Source organism: Vicugna pacos, chromosome 6 (assembly GCF_048564905.1).
Source record: "Vicugna pacos chromosome 6, VicPac4, whole genome shotgun sequence".
Lineage (NCBI taxonomy): Eukaryota > Metazoa > Chordata > Mammalia > Artiodactyla > Camelidae > Vicugna > Vicugna pacos.
Window position 1 is genome coordinate 87,138,561 of NC_132992.1, and position 18,084 is coordinate 87,156,644.

The 18,084-nt window shown below is 36.0% G+C and overlaps 1 protein-coding gene across 5 annotated transcripts in view; it reads right to left on the reverse strand.

The window, feature by feature from the left end:
• The window catches only part of DICER1 (dicer 1, ribonuclease III), a 68,886-nt gene that overhangs the window by 38,104 nt on the left and 12,698 nt on the right, over positions 1 to 18,084 (reverse strand). For 2 of the 5 annotated variants that reach the window (XM_072963656.1, XM_072963654.1), the window contains exons 2-7: positions 5,736 to 5,924; positions 4,945 to 5,107; positions 3,860 to 3,990; positions 2,753 to 2,887; positions 2,144 to 2,304; positions 74 to 242 (exon numbers count right to left, since the gene is read on the reverse strand). In XM_072963656.1, coding sequence (XP_072819757.1) covers positions 74 to 242; positions 2,144 to 2,304; positions 2,753 to 2,887; positions 3,860 to 3,990; positions 4,945 to 5,107; positions 5,736 to 5,879 — 903 coding nt within the window. In that variant the 5' untranslated portion in view covers positions 5,880 to 5,924. Of the gene's footprint in view, positions 1 to 73; positions 243 to 2,143; positions 2,305 to 2,752; positions 2,888 to 3,859; positions 3,991 to 4,944; positions 5,108 to 5,735; positions 5,925 to 9,561; positions 9,663 to 10,903; positions 10,971 to 13,139; positions 13,359 to 18,084 lie in introns of those variants that run through there. The other 3 variants (XM_072963658.1, XM_006213909.4, XM_072963657.1) reach the window with 3 other exon arrangements.

Below are 18,084 nucleotides of genomic sequence, written 5' to 3' on the forward strand. Positions count from 1 at the left end.
GTACATTTTCATTTCAATATTAAAAATAGAAACCTTTTATCATGTTCCTTATCATTACTTTGCATATACTTACCTGCTTAGAAATTAAAGTAGAATCTCTTTCTTTTGAATGTACAGATATGTTACAATCATTGATAAAATTAAGTGCTTCTTCTAATTCCATTAGCAGTCTTTCGTAAAGCCCACTTCTGTCAGTAAATGGTCCACAGTCCACCACAATCTCACATGGCTGAGAAGTATATCTTTAACACCAGAAGTAAAAGTTGTCAATACCACAATAAATTCACCATAGTATTACAATCCATCTATATAACTGAACCAAAAAAAAGAAACTTTCTATTATCAGTTGTATAACTACTTGGAATAACAGGCAGGCTCACAACAAGCCTTCCTAATGTGGTACTTGCTCACTGTTACCTGTACTATGTTTGCCTGTTAGGTTTTGAGGAATAAATATGTTAAGGCTAGTCATCAAAGAATCTTGTGATATCATTATTATTCCAGGTTTTTTGTTTTGTTTTTAAGTTTAGTTTAGCCTTTCATCTTTTGTCCCCTTAGGCATCAGCCAGAATGAGAAACAATGTTAGTCACAATACTTAAGAAATTCAACAATAATTACATCTCAAAAGCAGAAACGAGGGGATGGGGGGTGGGGTGGGAATCATAGGGAGAAAGTACAAAGTATTATTAAATTTATCCATTTCCTTATTATTTGAAACTTTTATCATTTACAAATGTCAATTTTATTTTTAATGTATTTTTAACATGTCCTCATAAGGAAAGCTCCCCAAATCTCAATTTCAATATCGTTCCTTGGCTTTTTCATGCCTTTCATAAAATGACAACCAGAACAACACATAAAATTCTAAAAGCACATATAATAGTTAATGAGAAGAAATACAATAAAGATATTTAAGTACCATAGTTTTCATTATTTTCAACCAGAATTTATAAGAGTCACATTACAGAACTAGGTAATGCCAAACTCAATGGATCACTTATCAGTTTTACCTACATGTTCTAATACCCCTACTTCTGAAGACTTTAAGTACGACAGGGCTATCAATCTAAGTCAGGTCAGATAAAAGTAAAAGTATAGCCTTTTAATTCTACATCATAGATCGTTCTAGCTCAGGGAAATTACAAACAACCTGTCTTAAAGGCCATAAGATTTCTATTTGTATCACATTTGGATTCCTAAGTTCCATGAATTTAAGTTACCTTTTCTTCTCATTCTACAAAGAGAACTCTCCAAATTCCACTAAATGACAGGTGCATTTACATGTGTCAATGTAAGTGATCAAAGAATCCCCTGAAACCACTGCTAATGCCATTTCTCAGGTTTGGGGACCATAAATGACTCACTTGAAGTTACATACCTTACAGTGAGTAAAGCCAGTATTCAAAACCCATGTGTGATTTAACTTCACAATCTGAAAAACAAGTCTTCTCTATTGTAACTGTTCCAAGAACCACTACTTGGTAATCTTTAACCTTGTTAAAGCCTGTATCTCATAAGGATATAAGGATATTTTAATATTAATTGAATTAATATTTATTTAAAAATCTAATTTACATAGACTCCCTTCCACCAACTTAGATCAAAAAGATTGTGTATGCACATTTTAATGAAACTCAGAACTGCTGTCTCCTCAAAAAGAGACAAACCTAGAAATCATAAACATCTTCTCAGAAATTCACACCAATTTGCAAAACCAGAGGATGCTTCCCATTATTTTAAAGCATACTATAAAACACAGAATTCGGTAAATAAATTATTGGTTTTTCAAAGCATCAGGTAGGACATTTAGGTGAGAGCAACAACTTGCACTGACAGAAGAGGACACTGATTTCCTGTCTGAGTTCCCAGTCTCTGGCAAGATCAAGCAAACAGGATGGACCCTCACTCACACAATATTCCCTCTTAGGGCAGAAACACCTCCGCCTGCTACTCTCTGTGGAAATAAGGTTAGATTCTTGCATTCGAAAGCGACTGTCCTGACAAAGAATGCTTATTCTTCCTCGTTTCCTTCTAACAGCCATTGTTCACTTAAACAGATACTATCTGCAAGGCACTATGATACTGAAGGCTTAAAACTGTTACAGCTAGTCCACGGAAGCCAAGTCAATCCTAAATGCATACCTGTCTAAGACCACCAAGTCAGTTGCAGTTTCAGCATTACTCTTAAGAATTTTCTCCAGTTTCTGAATCTTTTCTTCCAATTCCTCTGGATCACATTTCCCATTTAAAATGGAAGCAGTTAGTCCCAAAATACGTGGACATGATGGACAATTTTCACAGAGCTAATGTTAACAAAAGATACTGACAGTAAATTCATTTTGCAAGGCTCCAACAAAAGAGACAGCATCATAATGAGATGTGTCCAAAAAACCTAATGAATACTAAAAAGATTATTTATAGAATTACTGTAGCTTGTTTAAATGATCTACTTATCAAAAAGGAACACTGAAATATGCTATGACAGATTACACAGTTCATTTATGATAGATCATATATTGATTTATATTATGTTAAATTTTTATTATAGATTTAGATTTGTTATAAATTAATTAGTTTGATATTATGGATTATAGACTTGACTGAACATTGATTTAATATTCATTCATTCATACACTGGAACCAAGTTCCCAAAACTGGTAACTGATATTGCTTCTGATATATTAAAAACACTGTTTATACTCGGTAATTTGACCTGAATTATTAAGACTGATAAGAAATCTAAAAACTTACCTTCATAATTTCTCGGTAGGGGTGGTCGAGGATTGCAAGATGACACTCATCAAATACCAAAAGGTTAATGTCTGACAGTGATAAGTAACCATTTTTCAAAACATTCAAGGCGACAAAGCAAGTCATAACAAGAACCTAAAATAAGATTACTATCAGTAAACAAAACATGGCATCCACCTGCCTAGACAAACTTCTATGAAATCAGATTATGGAACCACTGTATTTTTCGTGAAGATTAAGAAATTCATCAGTAAAAGTTAAAACAAAACTTCTCAATGTATGGAAGCTCATACTTGGGAACCAAAACGTAAAATTAGGAAAACATGGAAAGAGACAATAAAAAAAAAAAAACTTGATAATGGAGACCATGTTTTCATGATAAATCTATTAAATCTACTTCAGGTTTTCAGGTTCCTACAGTCATAATTTGAAGAGACCTGTCAGCTTTATCAGATCACAAAATAATTCACACTGTTTTTTCCTTTTTTTTCCCCATCGAACGGACAAGGTTTTCTGGAAGAAGACACAGACTACTTAGTTCTTTTTACAGCTTATCATTCTGTGGATTTTAAGTACTTTGCTCATGAGGACTTAACACAGTATGTAAGACACACTAGCAGACTGTGGACTACTTAAGGTTGGTTAGCACGCATCTCTTAACCACTTCAAATCTACCAACACCAACACACATAAGGCCCTCCACACAAGCTGGCTACATGGAAATGTCTAAGTTAGAAGTATCCATCAAAGATGCTAAGATCTCAACCAACAAATGTCTCCAGTTTCAAGACATTTAACTCAGCAAGTTTTCTGAAAGCAAAGTATTTCTACGATGGAAATAGGTATTAGAATTTGTGTTTTTTAAGCAAATAAATCATATTGCAAGGTTGTTTCTTTTCTACGGAGTAAGAGCAATGCAAGTTAGTCATTTATTTGCCTTAAGGATGAGACTTATAGTGAGAAAATGCGTCAGGGCTGGTTTCCAGGCTGACAAAGTACAGGAAAGCAGAGTTTTCAAACCTAATTGAGACAACTAAGCCTACAGGTTATCTTAGAAGCCACGGACTTGTAGGGGTTTATTAAGCGAGATTTCTCTCCAAGTCTTACCTGGTGCTTAGTAAACTCTTGGTTCCATTTCTCTTTTGTCCAAGATGCATATACTTCTAGGTTTGAGTATTCCCCAACCTTGAGATCTGAGTGAGTTCTGACAGCTGACACTTGTTGAGCAACCTGGTTTGCTGGTCACAAATATAATACTCCATGTAAATATGAGAAATCTTCCCTAAATGGCTCTCTGGACTATTAATGATTAAACAGTTAAGGAAATTCTTATTGTTAGATATTACACCTAACCACCAACTTTTTAGATAGCCAATTTAAAATCATATTTATCCTCCAAAGCATCTATATTAGACTCATTCCTCTGCCTTCTGCTATTCACTCAGAGCCTGACACCACCTTCCTTCTTTAAAATTAACTTTCCCCAACCTAAGAATATAATTTCTAGGCTGTAATGGCAACTACTCCAGATCCACCCTCCTGTTTTCTTCAATAAAATCAGATTATATCATCAAGAAACAAGTTAGACAACATGTATTCAAAGCACATGAGAACATCACATGCTGAGACAATCTGAAAAAAAAAGGAGCGACATGATTATAATAGTCCCCTAGTAGTTCGTTGACATTTTATACTTTTTATTTTAATATATAATCCCAAACACATAAAAACCAGTATTTTAAACTCTCATTGAATATCTAACTTTTAAGAAGCATCTTTCTTTCTACAACTGGCACAGCAAAACTATAAATCAGTCAACTATTTCATAATCAAGCACCTTTTGATACACTTTGTGAAGCTAAAACATCAAAGACAAAAATAACTAATAACTTAGATTATATCTCAAAAGTAATCCATTCAAAAGAAATGCAGAATCAGAATTAAATGCAATCACATTTAAGGAAAAAGCTGATGTTTAACACCTGTGAAATAAAATAACTAACATTTAAGAGATAAACTATAAAGAAATAAGACATAATGATATTTCTGCTATCAGAGCTTCATCAAGCACATTATTCGCCCAACTCTCTACACTTCCAAGAATTTAACTTAATACCCATGGAGAAAATCTGCTTAACCATAAATCTCATCCAATTTCCTCCACACAATTTGATAAAATAATTTTTTATTACCAGAGTTGACCAAGAACACCGTCCTTTTGCCATTTCTGTTGAAGTCTCCCCTGATCTGATAGGACAGCTCTTTAGTGAGCAGCACTGCGATGAACGTCTTCCCTGAGCCAGTGTTTAAGCAGACTATGGTATTATGGTCCAGAGCTGCTTCAAGCAGTTCAACCTAGAGATACAGTGGGAAAAAGAGATTACGCACTTCTTACCTATGCACAAAATTTAGAAAACTGGATTTTGTTTCAACTTAGGAAGTTTCACTGTTTTCTAAAATCTTCCTCCAATAAATTTGCCCTTTCAAAAATATACTTTCTCGATCTTTATATAATAATAATCAGAGATGTTAAAATGACAGTTACACACAGCTGGGCTGTGTAAACATGCTGAAATGGCACTTACAATGTCTTTAAGAATGATTTTCACAAGGACTGAACACTTCTCTAGAACAATATGACCAACTAAAATGACTGCAGCTGTGGTTCTGCCAGCCCACGGCTGTTCAAACCAATCTCAGTTCCTACCCAGATCACGAGGACAGACACACCCAAATAGATACTAAGGACAAGTGAGGTTTCCACAGGGAAAAAAGTAAGAAACTTCACTAATACAACTGTCAAATCAATTACCCGGCAGATGTTAGAAAAGGACTATTAAGAACAAAAGTATCTGGAATGAGAAAATTAATCAGAAGAGGAAAGCTTAAAAAGGTAAAGGAATTTTATATAAGTTGTGTCAACTATATGCTAATTTATTCCATTTTAGTGAAAATGCTCCAGTATTAGTGTTCTCATTAGTACCTGATATTTTCTTGGCGTATAAATGTTATCATGAATTGCTTCTTGTTGCCATGGCAGTCCAAAGAAAGGACCCATTGGTGAGGAAGCAGGGGTCATGAGCTGCAGGCCTGCCATGCTGAGGGGTTGCAAAGCAGGGCTTTTCATTCATCCAGTGTTTCTTTCATTGCATTTTTGTCCTAGCACAGCTTACTACAAAAGGGAAAAAGAATACCATTACACAACCATGCAGGGTTAAAAACAAAAGAAAGCACAGAAACAAGAGAAACATCAGAATATCATTCCTTTGGGCCTTTTCAAACTCTTCCTATAATTGTTCTAGCTTTTTCTTGATCTAAGAGGATCGTTTTAAAAGTCAAGCATTCTATGCTCTCCAACCCAGCAATACTACACCTAGAAACTTGTCTAAAAGAGTTAGGCAGCTACACAAAGATATAAATGCATGAGTATTTACTGCTGCATTATTACTTAAGAACAAGAAATAACCTTAAAGTGTATCAATAAAACAATTAGCTAAGTAAATTATGATCGAGCCTTAAAATGGAATCCTTTGAATCCATTAAGAAAATACATATCTGTATTAACTGACATAGAACTACGTCCATAATGTATCTTTAAAAGAAGATATGCATGACGCCTCTGAAAACATATACGTATATATGGACACACATAAATGCATTTCAAACATTGTAAATTCTATGATGCTTTTATTTACAAAAAAGTGAGAACACTGTATGGAAGGCACTTCACACTGTGCCTGCATACAAGAAAGAGTCAAATGTCTGCCAACATTTGGTCATTTTATCAAAGGACAGTAAACACAGATGGTCATTTCTCAATTGACAACACAACTGCACAGCTGATCAACTACTGAAATATGTATCTTTAAAATTATGCATAGTTTAGGATAAAGTAAAACAAAGCAACACCATTCTGTGAAATAAAAGTTATTTCATGGTATCCAAGCACTCTTCTATGTTTCACATACTCCTTCCCCCAAAATCTGATTCTGTAGAATCAGAAAATAAAAATTCAATCTTCTTAAAATTCCTGACCTGCAGGTAGAGGGTTAGGGTTTCGAATCTCTATGTAGAAGTTCACCACCAGCTTTCCTGACTGTCAGCAGAACTGACCTGCGCTGTAGAAGGGAATCTTCTCCCTTGTACAGCTTTGGAGTGTTCATTGTTATTACTCTCTGAAACTGGAAAGAAAGACTCCTCGCTCTTTGCTCCTTGGCAACAAAAACTCTGAATCTCCTGACATGTTACATTTATAACCATGGTATAACAGTGACTTCAATTGTTGCATCTAATCCAACAAGAAGTTGCAAGAACAGAGTCTCCTTTATGTACAGGTATAATACCAAATTCTGATTTCAGAGATTAATTTAGTTGACAAGAATTCAATATCCAGCTAATTCAACAAGTAGAATCTCGAGTAAGTGGTACAGGGCCGAGGAGCTGAGCAAGGCAGGCGTGTCCGTGGACCAGACAGCACAACCACTCTCATTACCCTTCTTGAAGGAAGATGGCACACAAAGCAGTGCAGAGTACATTATGAAAATCTTCCAAGTCATTCTTCTCCCTGCATCAAACAGAACTATGTTTTTCATGAGAAATAATGCGCTCGTTCTCTACTGAACCAAAGTCCCAACAGCCATTCCTTTTACCCTTTTTACACTTAGCGTTCACTTCTCTCAATTTCGCACACCCACAGGAAAAACACCCCTCAGGTTGATCGCTCAAGCTTTTTACTCAACACAGCTGCAGAGAACTCAACGTGGGAAGTTTATTTCACCTACTTTCCTGAGAACCCAGGAGGGCATGTTGAAGGCCCCAGGCAGAGCTCTACAGGCACTTTCCACCTGGCTACCATTCCTGGGATGCCTCACCACAGTCCCTCCGTATCCACAGGTTCCACATCGGCAGATCGAATCTGTCCTCGGTTGGACAAATCCACAGATATGGAGGGTCAACAGCACTATGTGGTTTTATACAAGGGACTTGAGCATCCTTGATTTTGGTATCCGCAAAGGTCCTGGAACCAATCCTGGCAGGTGCTAAGAGACAACTGTACTTCTTCACAACTACAGGATGCTCACTGGAAGGATTATTATCCTCAAACCTGACCCCCTCACTTTTTATTTACCCAATCCAAATGCTAATCCAAGACCAAACAAAGACATGGTGGAAGAGATCAAGAAATAAGCCTAAATTCTGGTGGTGGATGGAGATTTTAAGGAAAAAAGGTGAGCAGCAATGTAAATCTGCAAACACTTCCTCCAACTCCAGAAACCACGTACAGCCAGGAACCTTCCTCCTGAGCACTGTCCCCATTGTCACCATTTCTTCTCATATAGATAACATTAGTAATATAGCCTTAAAAAAAGTTCTTTTTTTAGAATAGTCTAAAAAATAGTCTATTTATTTATAAATATTTAAATATTTTAAATTCATTATAATTAAGCTATTTATATAAAAACAGTTTAAAAAATAAAGTCTGTTTTTAGAATAGTCTAAAAAATAAAAGAATGTTCTACTTTTTTAAGGGGGGGCTACATTCTTCAAAAATAGCAGAATTATAAAGCACAAAGAACACCAACGAAAATGTTCCAGATTAAAGACTATAAAGACGTGACAACTCAATGCAGTCACTTATCTCATAGGTGACAGAAACACGTGTGAGACATACAGCTCCTATGCTCAAGGAAATCCTAGTCTATCTGGTTATACGTATTCATTTACTTTTTAAAATTCTTTATTTGGAAATAATTTCAAACTTACAGAAAAGATGCAAGAGTAAGAGGAGGTCAAAGAATATGTGCATCCCTCTTTCGCCCCACCTGCTTTATCAGCTGCACCCGCGCTCTCTGCGTATCTACGTGGTTTCTTTTGCTGAGCCATTCACACCCCGGATGTGGCAAACAAACAATGTAGGTTTGTAGGATGAAAAGTGTCCATGTGAGTGACATGAAAACCTTCAAACAGCTTCTATTTGCCTTTCATAATTTATATCACACTGCATATATTCACAGAGACACGTACACACAACTTACTCCTTTCCTGGCACACATGCTCCCTGAGAACAGGCTGTGTGTCTCAGCCTCTGGGGCACCTAAATTTCCAGGTACGATGTACCACATATACATTTAAATGAACATCTGATGAACTGAATCAGATTCATGAATGTCTACCCAGTAACACACAGAAGAGAATCACAGACAGTTCAAAAGATAATTCTATTTGGTTTGGAAGTCCACACCCACCCACTCCTACTCACCCTAGAGGGCGGATGCAGGAGAGAGAATCTGCAAGGAAACGGAGGATGGCAACCGAACCCTCCCCATTATATTTCCACGAGGTCACAATATTTAAAATTAATTTCCACTCATTTAGTACACAGTTGCTGGCCTCAGTAATATACTTTCTATATTTAGGGAAAGCAAACCCAACGCTAAAAAACTCAACAGGCAATCCAATAGTGTGAAAACAGAAAAATCTCTAATTACGCCAATTTTTAGCTTCTTTGGCATGTTAAATAGATCTTGTCCCCTTAACTTAGCCTTAATGGAAAGTTCTGAATCCCTGCTGGTAAGTAAGTTTCTAGTTTCACAGATTAACTGACTATGGTTAACGGCTCAGAGCCGAGAGAGTAATACACGTGACTATTCTTCAATCACAGATTTTAAATTTCTGGTCAAGTAATTTACACTCATGAAGTCAGTGAGGTTGCTTCAGAGCTTCTACATATGAGTCATTTAGAAGTAACTCAGTGAAACACATGAATAAACTCTCTTCCTCTTTCCACACAGGACAAACCACAGATTTACCGTCTTAATGTTTGAGATCTCTGTGTTGCTGTTGTCTGAACTGCATTTTGACATTGTGATAGCAGTTTATTGGAAAATCACAGCATACTCAAGCTTCTGCTCTAAAAATAAATGCAAAAACAGCCAAGTTTAAGATTCCTGTACTTAAACTGAATGTAAACACAACTACAAGAAAGCCCTATTGATATGAAAAGTTGAATAAAAGGCCATTATTTTGTATTAAAATTTAAACAAAAGACATTTGGGTTATTTTAGGATACTAAGTCTTATTCTAAAACAAAGAACAAGAGAATGAGCTGTAACAATAGCATGCCTAATTCTCAGAAGTCTGGGGGGAAGAAAATGTTAGAGATAAGTTCAAGGAAAGATTTCAAAAGGAATACAAGGAAATCAAACGAAGCACATAAATTCTAAAGACAATGACTAGGAAATGATATAAATAAGTACAAGGATAGATATGTGTTATTTCCTAAATTCACATATGCAAAAGAACTAGAGGAGGACAGCAGAAGAGGTACGTGGCTGAGAAATCCAAATCACATGGCAGTAAGTCTTCACTACACGTATGAAATCTATTAGCAACTTCAATTTCTCAAATGAAATTAAAAACACAAATGCAAAGAACAATGAAATCTAACTATAAACTTTTATAAAATTCATTTGTGAATAAAAGAATTCAGGAACACAGTTCAACAATGTTAATGTTTGGGAGAAATTTATTTTTAGGGTTGGTCTTAAATAATCCTAAGAGAGATTATAAATCAAAAACTAAGGAAGGGAAACTGACACAACATTGTACACTGACTATACCTCAATTTAAAAAAAAACTAAGGAAGGTTGCTCTCCCTTCTGAGTGAGACGGCCCGCACTCTAAGGAGTACGTAACTACTTTTACTTTACACTAAGCACCCAACCCCCACGCCTCGTGGCCTTTCTCTTGCCTTCTAAAACGGCCTGTTCTCTGTCTAAGAATGTCTCTCTCTAAATAAATCTACCATTACTTAAAAAAAAAAACTAATGAATCATTAAGTACTGAGATGAAAAATATTAAGATGAAAAGTTCAGTTTAATCAATAAAGGTTGATTTTCTTAGACATCAGATCTCATTCATGCAGATGAACTGCAACGCCTCTTTTACCACAAGTGCAGGAAAACCAAACTGGCAGCCTTCTCTTTTCGCTTGTTTCTGCCCAGTCTAGTCTAGCCTAGTCTGCAGTGGTTTTTTAAAGCACATTCGTGTGGAGGTTAAACTTCCTCATTTCACACACAAATTGATTTTGCTAATAAGTTAACAAAGCAGAATGGGGAAACCTTAACACTTCTTCAGTATGTACATATTTACCTCAAAAATGCTGATTCTAAGTTCTTTCAGTTTCCAAGTCTGTATTAATTCATACCCTAGGTAACCTAAAAGCAATCAGAGAGAATATTTTAGAACATACAACTCATTTTTAAAAAACAACTTAAAGAAATTTCCTACTTGACAAAATTTTCATATTTAACTCATCAGAATAAGATCTCTGATAAAACAATGTATATTTATCTATCGGGAGTCAAGAAAACAGTGTATGTATGAAAGGGCTGCCGATTAAACTAAGTATTAATTATGTGCTATACCACTGAAAGATTTTCAAAGTTGTTAGTACAATCCAATTAGACATAAGGGAGAATTCTTGGAATATTCTTGGAAAATTATTTTCCCCTAGTAAAATCTGGCTATAAAAATACTTAGAAGACTACAGAAGGTCAGTATCATGCTTTACATGAACAAATAACCCCCTCTCCTAATGAGTCAGTTTGTGTTTTCTAAAACTATCTCATGCTTTGACTTTTAATTCCATTCTATTCAGCCCCCTAGCATAATGCAAATTCAATACAGCAACATGGCCCGAGTGTCACGCATCTTTCCAGTTCACATTCACCTCTTTTCGAGAAACACAGGAGCCAAAATAATAAACTGATAATCCTTTAAAATTCAATGCAACTCCATTATTACAAACTTATGGCTGAGTTATCCAAATTAATTCCCTAGACAATTCTGTATAAAGATGAATTAGAAAGTTAACATGCCAAGTACAATGCCAACTTATTTTATGTTCACACTAGAGCCAATGGGTCAAGTTTTCTAATTTTAACTGATGACCACGATTTAAATAACAGACATGCAAACTTATGTTTGATAGGCCCCTTTAAGATAACTCTGAAAAAGACATGCCACATACCAGACGCTCAGTCAAGTTTTAGTATAAACCAGCAAACTTAACCTAATTAGCATCTAAACCCAGTATATGGTTGAACCCTTTCAGACAAAGGCTTGTAACAACTGACAGCTAACTCCTCTAGGCTGAGATCTGAAGGCATCTAGAGCTTCGTGGTGCATACTTTCAAAACCAGTAACAGAAAACTTCCAACTCAACTCATTATGTGTCACAAATTCTGACATTATTAACTTTACAAACATTACTGTCTAGATTTCATTTCTACTCTTATGGAGCCCCAAATGCATAACCACCATGAAGTCCCATAGTAAACAAAAGAAACACACACACACAGTATCCACATTGTGACATTAAAACACTGTCAAAAGTACTTCTGTAAGCTAACAGATAAACACTAAAAAATGTTTGAAGAGCTTTTAGTCCCTAACAAAAATGCTATTGAGATCCAAGACATTAACTTAAACTCCGACCAAGCCTAAATGCTAAGAGCATCCTTGGCCAAGGATACACTGTTACAGGCTTACAAGTGGTTGTTGATGTAAAGGCAAATTAAAAATAAGTGGCTTAATTCTCCCATTTGAAAATAAAGGGAGGAGACTCCTTCCCCCTCCCTTTTTTCAGAACTTCTTTTTCACTCCTTGTCAAATGTAGTTGAATCTTTTTAAAAGCTAAAGAAGCCTCTAGCCAGTCTCACTTCTCAGGAATGGTTCCTTAAGATATGTAATCACCAAGAATCACCGAATCTCCCAGTTTCCTAGGATGGTCTAATTTGTCAGCTGGCTCCAAATTGCAAAACCTACCCCTAGTCATAAAGACATGAGAAAATTAGCAATTTTATCTTGAAAACACTGATGTCAAATCTTGCAACCACTCAGCTATACAAAATAATAAGATTTCTGTCTGTCTTTGCAATCTCTTTAGTGGGATAGCCTGAGATGCACATCACATTCTGGATTAATGTTTCCTCAATGAAACTGCTTCCTCCCCTTCCACTTTTTTGGAGAGTTTTTCTGGGTTAGCAGGAAATTTTGTTTTTAATTATATTTCCCCAACATTAACTTAAAAAAAAAGTCCAATTCTCAAGTAGTTTTCATGCCAAATAACAAGATTCCATTTCTTGAAACTTAAATACTAGAGAAATTCTAAAATATGCTGCCCAACTATGCTCAAGAGAGCAGTTTTTAAAATAAAGATAGAGCCTACGTGGGAAACACCTCCATATATAAAAAGGAACCTGCACACAGGAAGGATCCAAGTTGTCTACAAGTAACTCCCACCAACCTCATTTTTCTAAATGAAAGTTAGAGAAGAAAGTGTCAGCTCTTTTAAGCTAATTCACAGTCAAGTCCGCGTTCTCACCTCTGAGCACTCTGGCATACACAGTCACTCCCTCCTCACGGAGGCCCTCTGGTGTGGGAGGGACACTGGGTAAGGCCACTGGGGATGCAGAAAGCAGTCTTTTCTTTCTTTCTTTCTTTTATCTTTCATTTAAAATCATCTGAATGCCAGCAGAGTCCAGTGTCAGGAAGACCAAGGTTTATCAGACTCCACTACCTCTCTCTAAGGTTGTTTCTTTGCCTGTAAAATAGAACACCTGACTATTATGGGGATTAAATAAGATTATGCACATTAACCTTGGTAGAGAAAAAGTGCTTGCACAGAAAATGTTCAATAAATGGTAATTTTTAAGAAACCACACTACCATCTCTATCTAGAACCACTATTCTTGAGTAATCCTTAAAGACTTTAAGGAACTTCTTAAAGAACCTAAAATGTTTTATTAATCTCCAAATTCAGTATGAAAAACGTATTCTCATACAAAGTTAAAGTATTATTCAAGATTTTATACAGTATTTTTAATTAGATGAACCTAAAAAAACCACAAATTCCAAACTACCTAGTCATTATGAATTTACAGTGGAATGAAAAGCAAACAAATTTAAATCACAAAACATGGTACATAATATAAAATAAAATAAAATAGCTTTTTGTCTACTAGTTCTCTTTAAAAGCAAAACCAAAAAATACTACATGCTACTTCTATTTGGCTTCCTAGACATTACTGAAAACATCACTTAAGTGTTTCTTAGGCAATGAAATGGTACACAGCTGGGCAAGTAATCACTGTCATCAACAAATAGACAAATGTTGAAAATATAAAATTCAAGAGAAAGCAAAAAGATAGGAAATATCCAAAACACCCATGGTACATAAAATAAATATTTCAAGGATTTATCAACTATTATTTGATAACTACAGATTACAAAAGACTAAGGTCAAACCAAAGACTGACAGACCAAAGAGAAAAGGGATAATAATTTCAAGAATTTAAACACTGGAATTTTTAGTCTTTAGAAAGTTAAATACACAACAGAAGAGAAAATTTTCCATTTTTACTTTTAATTGTCATACCTGTCATTATTAATTAGAAATCCTTGCATATTAATCTAGCCTACAACATTAACACAAACTACATTCAGAAATGTTCCCTTCAGCATTACCATTTATAATAGCAAAAAATGCCCCTCCCGGCTCCCAGAAAACCTCTAAATGTCTAACAATGAATGAGGGAATGGTTTGGTGACCCATGGATGGTTCAGATCACATGATGCCCTTCAACTGAGCCATTAAAAATGAAGACAGCTTCTAACTAAAAAAAATGCTTGTGTTACGGGATTCAATGAAAAAAAGAGAACATTTTTATTTACAGAAGACTGGACTGTGTCCTCAGGTTAAAGGAAAAAAAGAAGGGAGAAAAGGAGGAATGGAGGGAAAGATAACTCACCTCAAAACTGAGGATGACATTACCACCATTAGTCATTTCTCTTTCCTTAAAATTTTTCTGCATGTTAAAATTCCCCACAATTTGAACACATTATTACTTTTAGAATTAAACCCTCAAGCTGAGGATGAAGGCAATAAAGATATACGATTCTGTTAAGTATTGGGGAAAAAATTCCCTTCTTAAGCCATTAAATGTGGTGATATTCACCTCCGTTTCTATAACTTAAACCACAAATTTACTAGCTGCCTATTCTTGCACTATTCTATGAAGCAAATTTCTGGGTTTCTCTAAGATCTGTAACATAAACATATTGTTTACATTTCAACATAATTATGCCTGAAATTAGATTTGTCCTAAATTGAAGTTGAATACAGGTCAAATACCATTTTAACAAATTCCATCCACCAAAATCTCCATACGGGAAGTATCTCTAGGCTGCCAGCCAGTGGCCCACTTACTTGGTGTATTTCTTAAAAAGACAACATTCCAACACATCAAGATGGCAAAGATACTCACCCCTTCCCTTCAAGTTACCTATTATGACCTTTACTTTGCAGTTTTAAGAGAGGTAAGTATTTAATACATCACTAGCTTTCAAGGTGAGATTTTCAGGTTTATGTTTGATTCCAAGTTTCTGTAGTTTACTCAACAGACATATTGTTCAACAAGTGCTAGAATTTTATTCAACTCTTACACCACCTAAGAACATCCATCAGGAGAAAGAGGCCACAATTTTCTATGTCAAGCTGCTTTAAGACACTATAACGTGAACAATGTAATAGTAAAGAAAGGTCAGTGCTGAGACAAAATGAGCCTCAGAAACTGCTGAGTATGAGGGATGCTTAATCAGTGTTGGGTCAGGAAGCAAACAAATTAAAAGTTCCAGGCAAGAGGCAAAGCCCCCATCACAGCTCTGTGACCACCCCTGCTCTCTGCTCTCCCTGTAACTCACAGCCTCCCCAGGTGAGCTTCTGCTCCTGGAGCCCCCGGCACTCTCCCCGCCCCCAAGCTTCCCTACAGAACCTCTACCACGTGACTCTCCTCTCGTCCAGCACAGGGGTGCTCTCCATACCACTCCAATCAGGGCTTAATCACATCTTCTGCTCCATGTGACATGGTATTGCTATTCCTATTGCTATTCCCACCTCCCCCCTCTCCCCAACAAAATTTTAAGATCTTTGAAAAGAAAGATAGCCTCATATCTGACTTAGAGAATTCAAGGAAAGCTGGAAACATCCATAATACATTTTCATTAATTAATTCTACACTGAGAATAAACCTTATTGATCTAACTTTAAATGAACATGTATCTTTTTGTAGGGCACATAAATTCGATTTAGATACTTCCTACTTTTAAAAGACTTTAAACAATCCAAATTATTTTAACAAGTTTAAAACCTCTATCCTAGTCCCCTCAGGGCTGACCTGAAACTATTAATAAAGCTGGAGAGGCATCAAGTCAGACAATGATTCTGACATCATCCAAATATACCCATCCTCCCACCCTAGTCCTTTTTGGGTAACTCCCAACCTACAAAATTCTCTTCCACTTTAATGCAGTCTGATCTGATACTAACCCAGAAAATGTTTCAGCAACAATTTAAAGTTCTAAAGTTACAAGTTTAACTGGGAAACCCCAAAGATTCAAATAATACTTCTCATTAATTTTTCATTTTGGAAATTGTACTTTATTAGTTTTAAAATCTAGATAAAACTATTCAATGTCAACCTACAAATGTAGAAAAAAATGACAGAAAAATCACCATTTTTAACCATCACATCAGTAATGAAGACAAGAATCATTAATGGATGCTGAAACTGTTGGGTGAAGGTCTCAGTCATTCTGGCACAGATTACCTACTAACTCAAATGAAAACTGGTATTCTTACACTGGAAAAATCTGACAAATACCACCTTAACTCAAGAGACAAAGTTAACATTACCAATATTGGGACAAACTGACAACATGCACCTCCTAATCTGATGAACTGACAAGGAAGTTATCATTCATGTCAGAAGTGCAAAACCTGAAGATAATCATGAGGAAAACCAAATCTGAGATGCATTTTACATATCTGGCTTGTGCTCTTCAAAAGTGGCATTATCACAAAAAGCTGAGAAACTATTCCAGACTGAAAGAGCAAAGAGACATGACAGCTAAATGCAACACACATTCCTGGTTGATGAAGGAAAACTGCTATTAACAGACATTATTGGGATGAAGGAGGATCAGAACATGCCACCTCAAAACATGCCATTTTGGCATAAAGATTGTTTTTGAACTGAAGGCAACAGAGAAACAGTAGACACAAGAGGAATTCTCTGCCCCCCAGGTCTGCATAAAAGCAGGGCACGAATTCCCCTTTGTGAAGGTGTTCCCCGCCCCACTCCAGGACCACAAAGAGAAGATTCCTATCCCTGGAGACCCCATCGGTATATGCATAAACAAACCTTACTAAGATAACACTTATCTTCCATTAGCTGCCCTCATGTATGAACCTTCCTACAATGCATCACCCCTAGAAGCCCAAGCTCCTTTTCCTTTGTCTTGTCACTCCTCCACAATTTATAAGCTCTCAAATCTAACCACTTTGAGTTTCCACTTCTTCCTGTGCATCACCTGTGTACCTGAAAAATAAACCTTTTCTCCAGTTAATCTGTCCTTTAATTTACAGGCCCCATCAACTGAACCGAAGAGCACAGATGGAAAGGTTGAGGGTTTTTTCCCCTCCCCTGAGGGACAGCAGTGAAACTTAAACATCATTATCAATATTAAATCCCCTGAATTTGATAACTATGCTGTATTTATGTAAGAGAATGTTCTTGTTCTTAGAAAATATGCCTCGAATACTTAGTGGTAAAGGGCATAATGCCTGTAACTTATTCTCAAAAGGTTCAGAAAAAAAAATGCAGAAAGACAGAGAATGCAAATGTGGCAAAATAACTACTGGTAAATGTAGTTAACAATAAGGGAATTCTTTGTACTACTCCTACAACTCATTAGTTTGAAAAGTATTTTAAAACATAAAAGTTAAAACCAAAGCTCTGCCAAATACTGATATATGTTTGGCTACCAGCAGAACACAGAAAAATGGAACACACCCAAGTTTATTTCAGAGTAGTATAAGAAGTAATATTTAAAGTGATTTTCCCCACTTAAAAAAACTCTTGTTTTACCTCTTGCTCCTTAAATTATTTGTTCATTCATTCAACAAATAGTAAGCATGACATCTCTAATGCAAACCTGGATTCTGGAGAGCATGATAACTTGAGTTCAGTTCTGAAGAACGTGTAGTAACAGCACTAATTAGGGAGTAGATACCACAGGACACCATGGGGTGAGGAGACAGCATGCGAAGGAGCATTTTAAACGGAAACCTGGCAAGTCAAGTTGAGGGAATTACAAGCAGTGTGCGGCAGCGCCTGTCCCACAGGAGAACCCCAGACAATGAAACTGGTAAGATAAGCAGGAGCGAGATCATAAAGGACCTTACATACAGCTTTAAAGGGATTGCAGTC